This window comes from Mus musculus, chromosome 9, assembly GCF_000001635.26.
Source record: "Mus musculus strain C57BL/6J chromosome 9, GRCm38.p6 C57BL/6J".
Classification (NCBI taxonomy): domain Eukaryota; kingdom Metazoa; phylum Chordata; class Mammalia; order Rodentia; family Muridae; genus Mus; species Mus musculus.
The window spans coordinates 31,197,895-31,212,175 of record NC_000075.6 but is presented as its reverse complement, the minus strand read 5'-3'; the positions used below and the strand labels follow the sequence as shown (position 1 = coordinate 31,212,175).

The 14,281-nt window shown below is 44.0% G+C and overlaps 1 protein-coding gene across 4 annotated transcripts in view; it reads left to right on the top strand.

The window, feature by feature from the left end:
- The first annotated feature begins 327 nt into the window (after positions 1–327).
- Positions 328–14,281, top strand: part of Aplp2 (amyloid beta (A4) precursor-like protein 2) — a 62,292-nt gene continuing 48,338 nt past the window's right edge. For all 4 annotated transcript variants that reach the window (NM_009691.3, NM_001102456.2, NM_001102455.2 and 1 more), the window contains exon 1: positions 328–553. In NM_009691.3, the coding sequence (NP_033821.1) occupies positions 449–553 (105 nt within the window). In that variant the 5' untranslated portion in view covers positions 328–448. The remainder of the gene's footprint in view (positions 554–14,281) is intronic.

Below are 14,281 nucleotides of genomic sequence, written 5' to 3'. Positions count from 1 at the left end.
GCCCAAATCCCGATGCTGAAGGTGGATGATGTAGAGCCACCCCAGGAGACAACCAAACAGGAGCCTCCCGCCCTGGGAACAGCGGCCCACGGTCTACCCGCGAAGACTCCTGCGCCCCCAGCCTCGGGTCCAGAGCGGGGGCGGGGCTGGCCGTGGCTTGGGGCGGGGCCACGAGGGGGCACGCGCTGGGCGGGGAGGGGAGTCGGTGTATCCGTGCTCTGATTGGACCTGGGCTAAACAAGGGGAGGTATCTTAGGCCAGTTATGCCGGCTCGTATTGGGTCCTGTCGAAGAGGGGCGTGGTTTTGTGAAGTCAGTTCCGGTCGATGTAAAACCCCCGGGGCGGCGGCGAACGGGCTTCAGACGCTTCTGGGTCGCGGTAGGGAAGCGCTGTAGCCTGGCTGTGCGAGAGACGGGGAGAGCCCAGCGCCACAGCGACCTGGAGAAGGATGGCGGCCACCGGGACCGCGGCCGCTGCGGCCACCGGCAAGCTTCTTGTCCTGCTGCTGCTCGGGCTCACGGCGCCCGCTGCGGCTCTGGCTGGCTACATAGAGGTGAGGACCAGGCGAGCTCCCGATCTGCGTCTCCTCCGGTCGCCCGGGAGCACGGCCTGTGGGCGGGCGTGGGACCGGGGGCGCGGCGCGAGGCTCGGCGCAGCGGCGGGTTGCCTTCCCCCCACCCCGCCCGCGCGCCTCAGCTTTGCGCAGAGCTTAGCGCCGAGGTCGGGCTGCCTCTGTCGCCGCAGAGGCCAAATGAAAGGCGTCGGGGCTGCGGGGCCGCCCCAGCCCCCTACCCGCTGGCGGCGCCGCCGCATCCTCGGGGACACCGCACCGCGCGCTCTCCCTCCCCCGGGGCCGTGCGCGCCTCAGCCGTGCGCCCTGCGGCCCCGCGGCGCTCTAAATGGGGCGGCCTGCACCGGGTCCCCGGTGCCCGCAGCGGTCGGGGGCCTGGGCTTCGGGCTCGCACCTTGACGGTCGGCGCGCAGCAGTCGTTGACCAGGTGGACTTGGCAGCGGGGATGCGGCTCCAGCCCTGGCGAGTGGCCGAGATGCCGAGGGAGCGGGGAGAGGAGGCGCCGCCAGGGCAGCGGGGCGCTCTGCGCCCTCCCTTGCCTCCCAGTCGTTTGCACAAGTCTGGCAAACTAGGGAGCCCGGCTTTCCTCCTCCCAGGGGACGTTGAAGCTATCCACCAGTACATTTGGAAAGCTTCAGGGGGTACTTTACGTGGGTCAGGGTCACAGTGATTGTTCTGCACCAGAGGTCACCCCCGTTAACCTGGTGAAGTCGTCTAGGGTCCCAGGTGGTTGGCGGGAGTTCAGGCCGCTGGAAGAGCCAGGATGTCGGATGTGGAACCCGTACTGCAGCTTGCTCTGCACCTAGCCTCCCCGCAAGAACCCTCTGTCGCCTAGGGAGACATGGGACTTTATTTTTACTTACTTTCTCGAAATAATGCTTGAACTGTAGGACTGGACTGTGTGTTTCTGGTGTTGTTTATTTCTTCTTGCGCCTGCTTGTATTAAAAAAAAAAAAAAAACCCACCGTGGCTTTCTGTACGTTGAGCCAGTGTCAGAGATTGCGTTTGATAAAATAGGCATGACCTGAGAATGTTCTAATTAAAAACCCGGCTCAGAGTGAATTCATTTCTACAGAATGTGTAAATATTTCTATTGGTAAAAAGATCTAATGAGGAAAAAAATCTTCCGGATGGCACATCTTAAAACAATCTTTGTATTCATCTTGCTTGAAACTTTTTGACTGAGGTGGGAAAAAAAGATAAGTCTTAAGTAGAAACAGTTAATGTTTATACACACGAACTTTTCGATTCTTTCAGCTTCCACACAGTTGGTAGGGCTGTATCTGTGATCCCTGATAAGATGTCACTGGGAAACAGCTACATTGAGCGGGGATAAGAAGAGAAGGGTGGGGAGACCGAGTTTTATATATTGGGTGGGACTTAATGGGTCAGTGTCAAAAACCATTGTTCACACTCCACCTCACTTTCCAGCGGTGTGAGAAACTTTAGGTACTAGTGAATTCACAATAAAGAATTCATCAGTTTTAAAGAATCCATTTAATATTTAATGTCTCCAGGGGAAAAATACCAATATCAGAATTAGTTGTTATGGATTAATTTTGACAGATCGCCACGCTGTTCAATTGAAAAGTTTGTCTAAACAAAGTAAAAAACATTTTTGCAGAATGCTTTTAAAATGGAGTTTTGTAGACTTTTCACTTCCTTGGAACAATATTTTTATTCACACTGTCATTGTCTCAAGTGGTCTTTCCTTTGGCTGCCTGGCAGAGTTTTATTCACATGTGTACATTCTCTTTGCTTATTTGCTGTCAAGCAGAGGATTGCTAAAGCCATAATTCAGATGAGAATGGTTTAAATCATGATGTCTTTGAGAAGGCCCTTATTGAGATTAGCCAAGGGGATTCTGGCCAAATCCCTGATCAAGTTGCTTGGCACAGAATTATTGATTGGCGGATCTTTAGTGTTGCTTGGTGTTGACTAAATTAATCTTTTGCACCTGTTTTTTTTTTTTTTTTTTTTTTTTTTTTTTTAATAACACCTCTCTGCTCTGGGCACTTCCTTTCATAATTCCCAGGGCACATTTTCTTGTGTGCAAGACCCAAGTGTGTGCCCAAACTGCTCCCTTTACTATGGATGTTTGAGCTTCTGAAAGCCAGAACTTGAATTTACTCTGCTACATCTGAAAGTGATCCTTTGGTGGGCAGTGTCCAGGAAACTCAAGAATGACAACCGAAGTGGAACCTGCTTTCTGAGATACTTGTGAAAGGTGGCGTTGTATCAGGGTAATGCTTCTATTGCAAGTGCATTTTAAAGACACTGCTGGCAACAGGAACTAAACTAGGTTCATCAGTGTGCTCTTCTGTAGAAGAATTCATGTCATTCCCATCTTAACGAAGCAGTCAACATAATGGGACTTACAGGGTTGAGGAAGGAATTCTTCAATGCCATTTATGTTTGAAAGTTAGGGGAAAAGACTTTAAAATATTTTAAAAGATGTATTTTATTATTTATGCATGTGTGTCTGTGTTAAGAGTATGGTACATGTGTGCCCTTTGGAGGCCAAGAGGTTTTGGATTCTCAGGAGCTGCAAGGAATTGTGAGCCACTTGATAAAGGTTATGGGCTCCAGGCTCAGGTCCCACTTTGGAAGAGTGAGAAGTACTTTTCAATACTGTGTCTCTCCCGCTCTCACTCTAAAATATTTTAAAGATGCATTCATTTGTTTATTTTGTGTATTGAGGTCACTGTGGTGGTCATAGGACAACGTATAAAGTATGGGAGTCACTTCTCTCCTGCAGGCCCTGTCAGGCAAACTCAGTTGGTCAGACATGGCAACAGTGCCTTTGTCCACTGAGGTATCACACTGCTGGGGAAACAAGCTCTGAAGTAACTGAATTTGCTGAATCTGTTTTGTTTTTTCCAGACAGGGTTTCTCTATGTAGCCTTGGCTGTCTCTGTAGACCAGGCTGGCCTGGAACTCAGAGATCCACCTGCCTCTGCTTCCTTAGTGCAGGGATTAAAGGCGTGTGCTGCCACCAACCAGCCCAGAGTCTGCTTTTAAAAGCCTTTTTTTTTTTTTTTTTAGATAAAATGCCAAATGCCAATCAGGTATTTTTCTATGAAAGTGTAGCTTCTGAATTGAGATGTGCTATAAAGTGTAACACACACCAGGATGTGAGGATTTAGTATGAAGATATTAAAGTATCTCAATTTTTGTATTGGTGCATTGGCTAACGTGCCTTTGCATTACTTTTCAGTTTCTTTGCGCTCTGATGTGGCTGCTAGACAGTTGAATAAACACTACCCGTGCAAGCCTTTATCTTTCACTTGTTCACTGCCGGTCCCACACGCATTGTTAGTACAGTTATTGAGTATATTGCCATGTTCCCCCAGTAGTCTTGCTTCAGGTTGTTGACATGAACCCTAGTTTTGTTTGTGTGTTTCTTGGGGTGAAGGGGACAGTGGCCTTTTTTTTTCCTCAAAGCACAGTTTCAAATGCTATTTTTTTTCCCTTGTTAGCTGTTTCTTCAGTTCAAATTGTTTTAGACATGATTTCAAGCCTACAAAAATGCAAAATTGTGCAAACAGCTCTCATGGAATTTACCTGCACTCAGTGTCGACATTCTGAATATTTAGAATTGGCTTTCACATGTCTGGTTGTAGCTCAATGGCAGAATGCCCAGCACCCTGGAGTGGGGGAAGAATTTATCATTTGTTCTGTTACCATTATTATATTTGCAACTGATCTGCCTAGAAGTCAGTTGTGTACACAACCCTCTTTGCCCCTGAAGACCTAGAGCAAAGGCGTTCTCTTACATAACCTCCGGACAGTTAGGATTTGGGAGATTTAATATTGAAATATTATTCTGTGTTCTGTGTATCAGCCTGTGAGTTGATCAGGTCACTTTTGTAAAAAAGCTAATATGCTTTTGAACTATTGGCATTAGTATGTGAAAGGTTATGTAATTTTTCCAAATACAAAGATCAGATTTTTAACTTCTTTGATAGTGTTTCAACTTTGGAAAATCAAAACATAACTTTTCAAGATTCTTTATTTACTATTACCAAATTCTCAGGATTCCCATTTCTTGCTTATTTGAGATGTATGGTCTTGTACACCCCCACTCCCACCCCCACCCCCCTCACCCCACTTGAGGCTGTTGAGTGGTGACTGGGACCACCAGCATGTCACCACCACACCCAGCTTGCATCTTTTTCCCTTTGAAAGCAACGAAAGAAAAATTGTATGGATGGTGCATAGTCATTGTAAGATTTAAAAAACATAACAGAAAATAAATGAAAAACAGCTTGAAATTACAGCATTCAAGGGAGGCTGGAAAGCATTTTGGTGATGTTTATATTTCCAGATATAGGATGTGTAGAAGTTTTATAAAAGTGGCACGCTCTGTGTATTGACGCTGATATCAGCACTTACTTTTAATTCTCTTAAAATGAACTACTTACAGAAAATAACATTTCTGTGTGACCAAAAGCAGGGGCTAATCTTTGTTTAGATTGCAGTTGCTATGGAAGGGCCAGTTGAGAAGAGGATTCTAAATTGCCTCTAATTCAATTTTCATGTTGTTTTTTAGTGAGATAAACTAGATTACTTCAAAACTTAATTGAGTTTAGTATACTGTACCTTGATTTATACCTTAAATTGGAAAGTAGACCATGTAGGTGCATTCAGATAGAAGGGATTCCAGTCCTGTATACCAAGCATAACAAATGATTATTTTTCTGTTGTTTTGTTTTGAGAAGTGAGGTTTTTGTTGTTGTTGTTTTTGTTTTTGAGGCAGGTCCTCACTATGTACCACATGGCTTTGGCTAGCTTGGAGCCTTGTTATGTAGACCAGGCTGGCCTTAAACTCACAGAGCTGTCTGAAGGCAGGCTACTACAGCCCGGTGAGAAGTGAGTCTTAAGACAAGCATTCTACTCCTGATATGCATCTCCAGCTAAAGTTGGTTTTAAAATGAGGTTGCCTTAAACACAACCGTAACCTATTGTTTGTTCTTATTATTATTACCATTGCCATATGCGTATGGTAGTGCCTGGATGTATGTCTGTACCACATGTGCTCCTGTACCCATTGATGCCACATTAGGGTGCCAGATAGATCCCTGGGAACTGGGTGGCTGTGAGTGCTAGGTATTGAACCTGGGTCCTCCTGAGGAGTGAGCAGTGCTCTTAACCACAAGTCATCTCTCCAGCCCCTGTAATCTAATTTTAAAATAGGAAGAGTAGAGAGCTGACTGTTCATTTATTATTTGTCCAGCTAGTACTAACCTTATTGGTCCAATACTGAATGACAAATGGTGCCGCAGTGGAGGCCGCATCAGTCCCTCCTGCTGGCCAGGTGCACTGCATGTGATCAAGGATTGCATTGCCTGCATCGGGGATGCTGTTTCCCAAAGCTCCTCAGGTAACACAGAAAGAGAAGGAACTAGCAGGTGTGCTGCTCCCACTCCACGGTAGTCTGTCTCGGGAGGGAAATAGGTGTTCTTACTGCCACCACCTGAAAGTGAGTCCAGGAGATGCCAAGGTTTGACGATCATGAAGTCTGGCCAGGGCGTGAATCCGTCTTATTCTAAACTCACTGCTTCTTTCCTTCCTCTCTGTCAGGGAGTTTCCTGCTGCTATTGGCTGTAGGACTCTGTAGACTCAAGCAGTTTATGTTATGAGCCGGTACATACCAAACTTAACTCTTTGCAGTCTTTGTTACTTTACAGAAGACTTGACCAGATTACATTTTCCACTGACTATAAAGACCTTTCAGTACAAGCTCTTTAATAGTGAGCTTGCTTTATCTTTGTATTTGTTAATGATTTACTTATGCATCTGTGTTTTGCATGTATGTCTACATGACAGAAGGTGGCATCAGATTCCATTATAGATGGTTATGAGCCACTTATGCGGTCCCTGGGAATTGAACCCAGGACCTCTGGACAAGCAGGCAGTGCTCTTAACCACCCAGCCATCTCTCCAGCTCTTATCTTTGTATTCCTTCAGCCCTTATCTTTGTATTCTAACAAGAAAACAATTAAGACATAATCCTGAGTGGGGGTGATGGTGGGGTGGGGTTGTGTCATTATTCAGAGAGAGGCTGCCAGCTCCAGATGTATTTTATAAATCTTCATCAGTGTGCTTTGTAATTAGTAGATTGAGGTTCCAAAAAAAAAAGTTACTTAGATTTTGGTATGGGACAGCAATAAGGCTAGCTTATTAATTGAGCAACTCACCATCAACCTTTTTACTTGGCCTTCCTGAGACTCATTTCTCTGAGGATGGTAATGTCCAGAGGGAGAGGAAATTGCCTTGTCTCCTTTTGTGGTGAAGAAACATTTCCTAGTTGGGTGGCACAAGACTGACCAATTCAAGGCTCCTCTGTAGAGGAGGGATAGTCCTACTTCAATAGTCTCAGGTCTCTAGGACCTGCTTTGGAGGAGAATGGAGCAGCCTTGAATCAAATTAGGCTTGGTTTGAAGAGATATTGTTGGTAGCAACCCAGTGCCTGTCTGTTACTAGAGCACTCTCCACTTGGGAAACTTGGTACATGAGTTGACTTAAAGAGAAACAAGTGATTCCTACCTACGGAGTTATTCTGGGTTAAAAGTTATCTGATGGGCTTTATCACGTTCCACTGCTCCACTTCCTTTTAAATACAAGCGTGTGCACGAATGCATGGTGTGGAAGTCAGAGGTCAGCGTCAGGAATTTCCCTGTTGTTCACCTTATTTTTGAGATAAGGTCTCTCTGACTACACCAGAGTTAGACTTCCTGGCTGGCTTGCCAGCAAACTTCAGGCTCTGTCTCTGTTCTCCTATCCCAAGCTGACTATAGATGTCAGTATTATACCTGACATGGGTGCTGAGGAAGAGAACTCAGGTCCTGGTGCAAGCATGGCCGATGACTTTTACTGACATTATACTTCAGTTTTGAGAGACATCATCCACAACAGAATGGCTGGAAGAATATAAATGAATGAACTTGGAAAAGAAAATGGAAGATTTAGTAGTGTGGTAAGAGCATAGCTGCTTTCAAATACTCTTTTCTCGTGGAATGCTAAATTTATGACTTGAGAGGGCAGAAATAGGATTTTTATTTTAAGAGATTAAATGTTAGGGCAGCATTTATTTTACCTCCTTTAACCACAGTAAAGCATCTTTAAAAATACGTGTACCCAAGATCTGCATTTGTTTATCTTAACATTTATAATGCTGGTTTTAGACTTAAAAACAATTAGCCAGGCATGACAGCATGCTCGTGTAATCTCAGCACTCCAAAGACTGAGGCAGGAGGATAGGAAGTTAAAACCAATGAGGTCACACCTCTGTGATTCCAGGACTTAGGGAATGGAAGCAGGAGGATTAGGGGTGCAGGGCCAGCCTGGGCTATGAACAGCAAAACTAAGACCAACACACTTGAGACAGAAATAAAGCATTATAAAGGAAGTAGTCGTTTGAAGTTACTAGAAGTAACTCTTCCCTTGAGCTTGATCATTCAGCATTCCCGTTCCTAGTCATGTTTTCATAAAACTTCCTGGGGGTTTTAATGAGTTGTAGTTTTTTGTTCATTGATGCAGGACTCATTTGAACCTACTGTGAGGATTTCATGAGGTAGGAATGTGAAACGCAGATGCCAAGCTGCCTACTCACTTGCTGTCCTCCTTAACCAGGCTTTTCATAAGCCTGTTGTTGTTTTAACATTTTTTGAGAGGGAGAGAGATTGCATGTGTCCATGTGTGTGCACAGCAGGAATCAGTTCTCTTTCAGCATGTGGATCCCTAGGGATTGCACTCAACAGCAAGTGTAGGAGAGGAAACCGTGAAGTCTCATTGTGTAGCCCTGCCGGGCAGGCCTGGAGCTCACGGAGATCCGCTTGCCACTGCCTCTTCCTCCAAGATGTGCGGCTCATGCTCAGCTTTACTGGGGCTTTCCATCCCCTTGCTTTCCCTTCTCCTTGCTAGAGTGACAACTGCGTGCTACCATGCCTGCTTTATACGTTGGAGGGCGTGGAGCCTGCGGCCTTGACCATGCTAGGCGCATTCGCTACCAGCTGAGATACGGCCCGAGCTGTCTGTTGCTTATTTTGAACTTTTAGAATTTGCAAATACACCAAAGAAAGTAGCCAAGCATATTGTCCTGAATCACGAGCAGGGCCATGCCGTCTTCCTGTCCTCCAGAAGTAGCTATGACCCAGCTTGTACACATTTATGCCTTGCCTTTCTTTGTAGTCTTAACAGACACCCTCATTAACGTTTCCTTTTTGTTGTTGTTTAAAATTCATGTAAATGGAATTACACCATGTATTCCCGAGTTTTCGGTGTCTTTCGCCGAACTGTTTCTGAGAGTAGTTTGTGCTGAGCATAGTTGTGACTCATTGGCTCCTGCTGCTGCTCTGTATGAAGAAAACCACAACTGACTTTGTCCTTGGACAGCTGAGTTGTTTTCACTTGGAGTTAAGATGTGCTTTCTCTCTGTGGCTTTACTAAAAATACTGTTGTTTGTTTTCTTAGGCTCTGGAGATTGAACCCAGGCCTCTAACATGCTAAACATGCACTCTACGGTTGAATTAATCAATAGACACCACCCCAAAGGATTTTTTTTAAGGTTTATTTATTTTGTGTACATTGATGTTCTGCCTGCATGTCTGTTCAAAAGTGCCAGCTCCTTGGAACTGGAGTTAGACAGTTGTGAGCTGCCATCTGGGTGCTGGGAATTGAACTCGAGTCCTCTGGAAGAGTAGCCAGTGTTCTTTTAACAGCTATCTTTCCAGCTCCTTCAAAGGATTTATTTTTAAATTTTATGTATATGAGTGTTTGTTTTGCCTGCATGTATGTATATGCACCCTCTCTGCCTGGTGCCCTCGTGAGGCCAGAAGAGGGTATAGGGTCCCTTGGAACTTGAGGTATAACTAGTTATGAGCTGCAGGTGAATCCTTTGCAAGAACAAGTGCTCTTAACCACTGAACCATCTCTCCAACCTACCCCTTACCCTCTTAATATTGTCTCTTGAAGAAGCTCTGCTTTCCATAGGGATCCAACACACATACAGATAAGTGAGCACGTGCACACCCCCACCCCCACTCACCCACGTGTGTGCAGTGCCTGCAAGGACCAGCACAGGGTGTCACGTTTCCTTCCCAGCATAGAGTTATAAATGGTTGTGAGCCATCATGGAGTTGCTGGGAGTCAAACCTGGGTCTTCTAGGAGAGCAGCAGCCAGTTCTTTGAGCTAAGCTGAGTCTCCAGCCCTGTGCATGTCCTTCGTTTTGCTACCCCCATGTCCTCCTTTGAAAGGCCTACCTTGTTTACTTATTGTTTTGGATTTGGTTTGCTAAAGTTTTGTTTAGGATTTCATCTCCATGCCCTCAAAATGGGTTTGACATATAACTAGTCAGTCAAAACGAACCTTCATATTCCTTAATTTCCAGCTATGTAGAGTTTTTTGTTGTTGTTGTTTTTTTTTTTTTTTTGGCTGTTTTGACTATTTTAAGCTTAATTGTATTGTGGTCAGCGTGTTTGGTCTGTCTAATTGTTTTTGAAATTTCTTGAAACATGCACTTTTAAAAATTGCTTATTTTTATTTTATGCATTAGTGTTTTGCCTGCATGTCTGGCTGTCTGTATGAGGGTGTTGGGTCCCCTGGACCTAGATTACAGACAATTGTTAGTTGCCACGTAGGTGTTGGGAATTGAACCCTGGCCCTTTGGAAAAGTAGCCAGTACTCTTGACCTGAGCCATTGCTTTAGCCCCCAAAACATGTATTATTAATGATACATTTTTTTCTTGTGTTCACAGAGAGAAGGTATACATTTTGTTTGTACATGTTCTAGTCTTCTTTTTATGTTGTTTAGGTTATTACTCTGTATGTATATAATAACCAAAAAGGCATATTTTTAAAATTTTTTCATTATTTAAGATTTATTTTGGGGGCTGGAGGGATTTATTTTTATCCGTGTATGTGTATGTATGCCATGTGTGTAAGGTGCCCAAGGAGGCCAGAAGAGAGCATTAGATCCCTTGGAGTCATGAAGTACTTGGGAACTGTTAGACATAGGTGCTGGGAACCAACTTGGGCGCTCTGGACGAACACTAAGCATTTGTAATCACTGATTCTGTGATTTATGTACTCCCTCTCCCTTTATTCTGACAAGTTTGGTTTTCTCTTTCTGGAAGAAAAAAATTCCCTCATAATTTAAAAATTCATTTTACGTATTAATATTTTTGCCTTTGTCAGTTGAAAAATATCTATTGCACATGTGCACATATGTGCATATGTATGCATGTGTCTGTGCACACAAATGCCAGAGGTCAGCCTCCAGTGTCATTTCTTAGGAGCTGTCCACCTTGTCTTGAAATAAGCTTCCTAACTGGGGCCCTGGGTTTGAAGTTGAGGTTAGGCTGGCTAGTTGGTAAGCCTTAGGGAGTCTCCTAGCTTTGCTCTTCAGTGCTGGGACTACAGGCAGGCGTTAGATGAGTTCTCATATTCAGCAAGTGTTCCTCATGCTTGAAAACAAGATTCAAGAAGAAAAGCGTTTCAGAGGAAAGGTCCATAGATCCTCTTCAAAGAATTATCTTATCCTAACAACTAACCCCAATAAGTTACTTAAAACCTTCATTAACCAGAGAAAAAAAATGATCTTTTTGTTTTGGTTTTTGTTTTGAGAAGGGTTTCTTTGTGTAGACTTGACTGTTCTTGAACTAGCTCCATAGACCAGATTGGCCTTGAATTTAGAGATCTGCCTTCCTCTGCCTCCCAAGTGCTTAAAGTTGTGTCCCCCTCCCCATTCCGAAATATGATCTTTAAGATAAAAGAGAGCCGGCAAGGTGTCTTGGTGGGTATGGGGGACTTGGACAGCCTGGTTTGATCCCCCAGAGCCCACCAAGCTGGGAGGAGAGAAGCAGCCCTGTTAAGTTACTTACTTGCACAGACATTGCATGAGATGGGCACGCCTTCTACCACAGACACAGCAACAACGATTTAAAGTGGTAAATAGAAATTATATTACAAGCCTATTTTAACCACGACAATGAAAATTAAGATGGCTTAGCAGGTTCTTGCCACTGAGACTTCAGGACATGCAGGCCCCATGTGGCAGGAGACAACAGACTCTTGAAGTTGTCCTCTGACCTTCACCTTGTACTATGGCACATGCATGCCTATCCACATACACATAACATGCATATAAAAATGTTTAATTAAAAAAAAAAGAGATACAGTAAAACTGTTTGACATAAAGATCATGGTCCATTCCTAGTATTGAATATTTCAAGTCAGTTACATGAATCCATTATTGACTGAGCCATCTCCCCAAACCCTCTATCAATAATGTTTCCATTCTTTAAAAAAAAGTCTATCAAGTCTTGCCTTTAGATATTTTACTGCTGTGTGTTTAAGTGTGAAATTTTTATTCTGTTGTGTTCTGTTTTACTTTTTTAAGACAGTCTACTGTAGCCCTGGCTTACCTTGAACTCACCTAGCTGAGGGTAACAGTGCATGGATCCTCTTGCCTCCGCTGGCTTGCAAGTGTCCTCTATCACCTGGCGCGTAGGTGTGAGTTCTGAGTGTGGAGCTCTTTACATCTGTGCGATTTGGTGTCTTCCATTACTTTTAGGAAGTTCTCAGCCATTAGCTCTTTTAAAATGTCTAAATATCAATTTAAATACTGCTTCTGCCCAACTATCTCTTTTCTTATAGGGCTCCAAAAATATCTCAAAACATCGCCCCCTGAATGTTGCTGATTTTTTTTTTTCTTTGTTTGAGTCAAAAAGTCATGTAGGCTAGGCTGGTCTCATCATCTCTGTGCTGTACAGTGTAATTCCTGAGACGAATGAAAAATATGCTTCTGTGGGGGCAGGTGATTTGTCAGTGCCTAGTCCATGGGTTCTGGGTTTTGTTTTGTTGTTTGTTTGTTTTTGAGACAGGGTTTCTCTGTAGCCTCGGCTGTTCTGGAACTCACACTGTAGACCAGGCTGGCCTCGAACTCGAAATATGTCTGCCTCTGCCTTCTGAGTGCTGGGATAAAAGGTGTGTACTACCATCACCTAGCCCTGTTTCAATCTATCATAATCCCCCCTTCTTACTGATTATATAGGTTTATTTCATAGTAGCTTACATGTCAACCAAAAAAAAAAAAAAAACAAAAATTCTCTAAATTACACAATTCAAAATCCACATCTTTGAGTTTGTAGTAAAATATATATAATAGAAAATGTATCATTTTAAAAGTTAACTTTTTATTTTCAGCAAGAACATTTACAGTGAGATGGGCCCTTGTGTTGTTTTGTGTATGGATGTATATTCCTATGTTGGTGCATATGTGTGTGAGTGCGTGTGTGCCTCAGTCACCTTCCACCTTGGTTTTTGAGACAAGGTCTCATTGGCTTGCCAAGTAGGCTAAGTTGGCTGGCCAGTGAGCCCCCGAGATCTCTCTGTCCCTACATCTGGTCTGGGTGCTACCCACACCTGGCATTTTTTTATGTGAGTTCTGGGATCAAACTCAGATTTATAGTCTATGCAATACTAACATTGCTTACCAAGCTCTCTCACCAACCCTCTTAAAATTTTAAGCACACAATTACACTGATAAGTATTGGCTAGGGTTGCATATTGGGTCTCTAGAATTTATGAATAGTCTATAAAGAAACTTCCACCTGTTGAATAGCAACCTTTTCTCCCTTTCATTCTCTGGTTACTGTAATTTTGATGTCTTTCTGTAATTTTACTATTTCAGATGACATACTACTGGAGTCACTATGTATTTGCTCTCTGATTGGTTCTGGCTGGTTTATGCTTATAGAACAGTGTGTCCCCTGCTCAGTAACTTGTGTTACATAGACAGCTTCCTCCTTCCGCTCTCGTCCACCCGCCCCATTTTGGTTTTACTTTTGGTCTCCCTGCCAGCACTCACCTAGCTGTGGGATTACAGGTCTAAGTCAATAGTTACCTGCTTGCTTGTTCTTGTGGATGTAGCATAGTGGGGTACCCTGCCTTGCATGTTGGCTCTGTAGTGAGCAGTGTCTCTTCCAGGTCATGCTCTAATTTCCTTGGCTATGTAGCCGTATGTGACATTGATAGGTCTTTGGTAATTCTGTGTTTTCATTTTTGAGAAATTGTTAAACTGTTTTACACAGTGACTGTACATTTCACATTTCCATTAGCAGTGTGCAAGGGTTGTAGGTTTCCAACTAGACAGTTCCATGCTGTTCAATTGTAAGAGCTCCTTTTATTTTTCTGTGTGTGAATCAGAGCAGTGACTTGCAGTACTCCCTCCCATGTCTTCTCACTCTTGACATTGTGTTCTTTGATGTACAACATTTTTACATTTGATAAAGGGAAGCTTTTTTATTTCTTCCCTGTCATTACCTGTTTTAATGTCATATCTGAGAAGTTCTGCCATGAAGCTCTTTTTCCCTTCAGATTTCTGAGAGTTGTAGCTTTGAGCTTAAGGTGTTGATAGTTTTGAGTTAATTTGTGGGAGAGTGTGTGTATACGCATCCCTGAAGAAACCAAAGGAGGATGGATGACTAGTTCCTTCCTCTGAGAAACAGGGTCTCTGAATCCAAGGCTCACTGTTTGAGCTAAACTGGCTGGTGAGCTCCTGAGATCCACCTGCCTATCCTCCCGAAGCTGGGTTATAGGTGTGGGCAGCCGTGTCCACGTGGATGCTGGGGGTTGGCGGAGTACAAGTCCCTTTGCTTTCACACTGCGTGCTCTCATCCACTGACTCATCTCCCAGGCTCTTGATT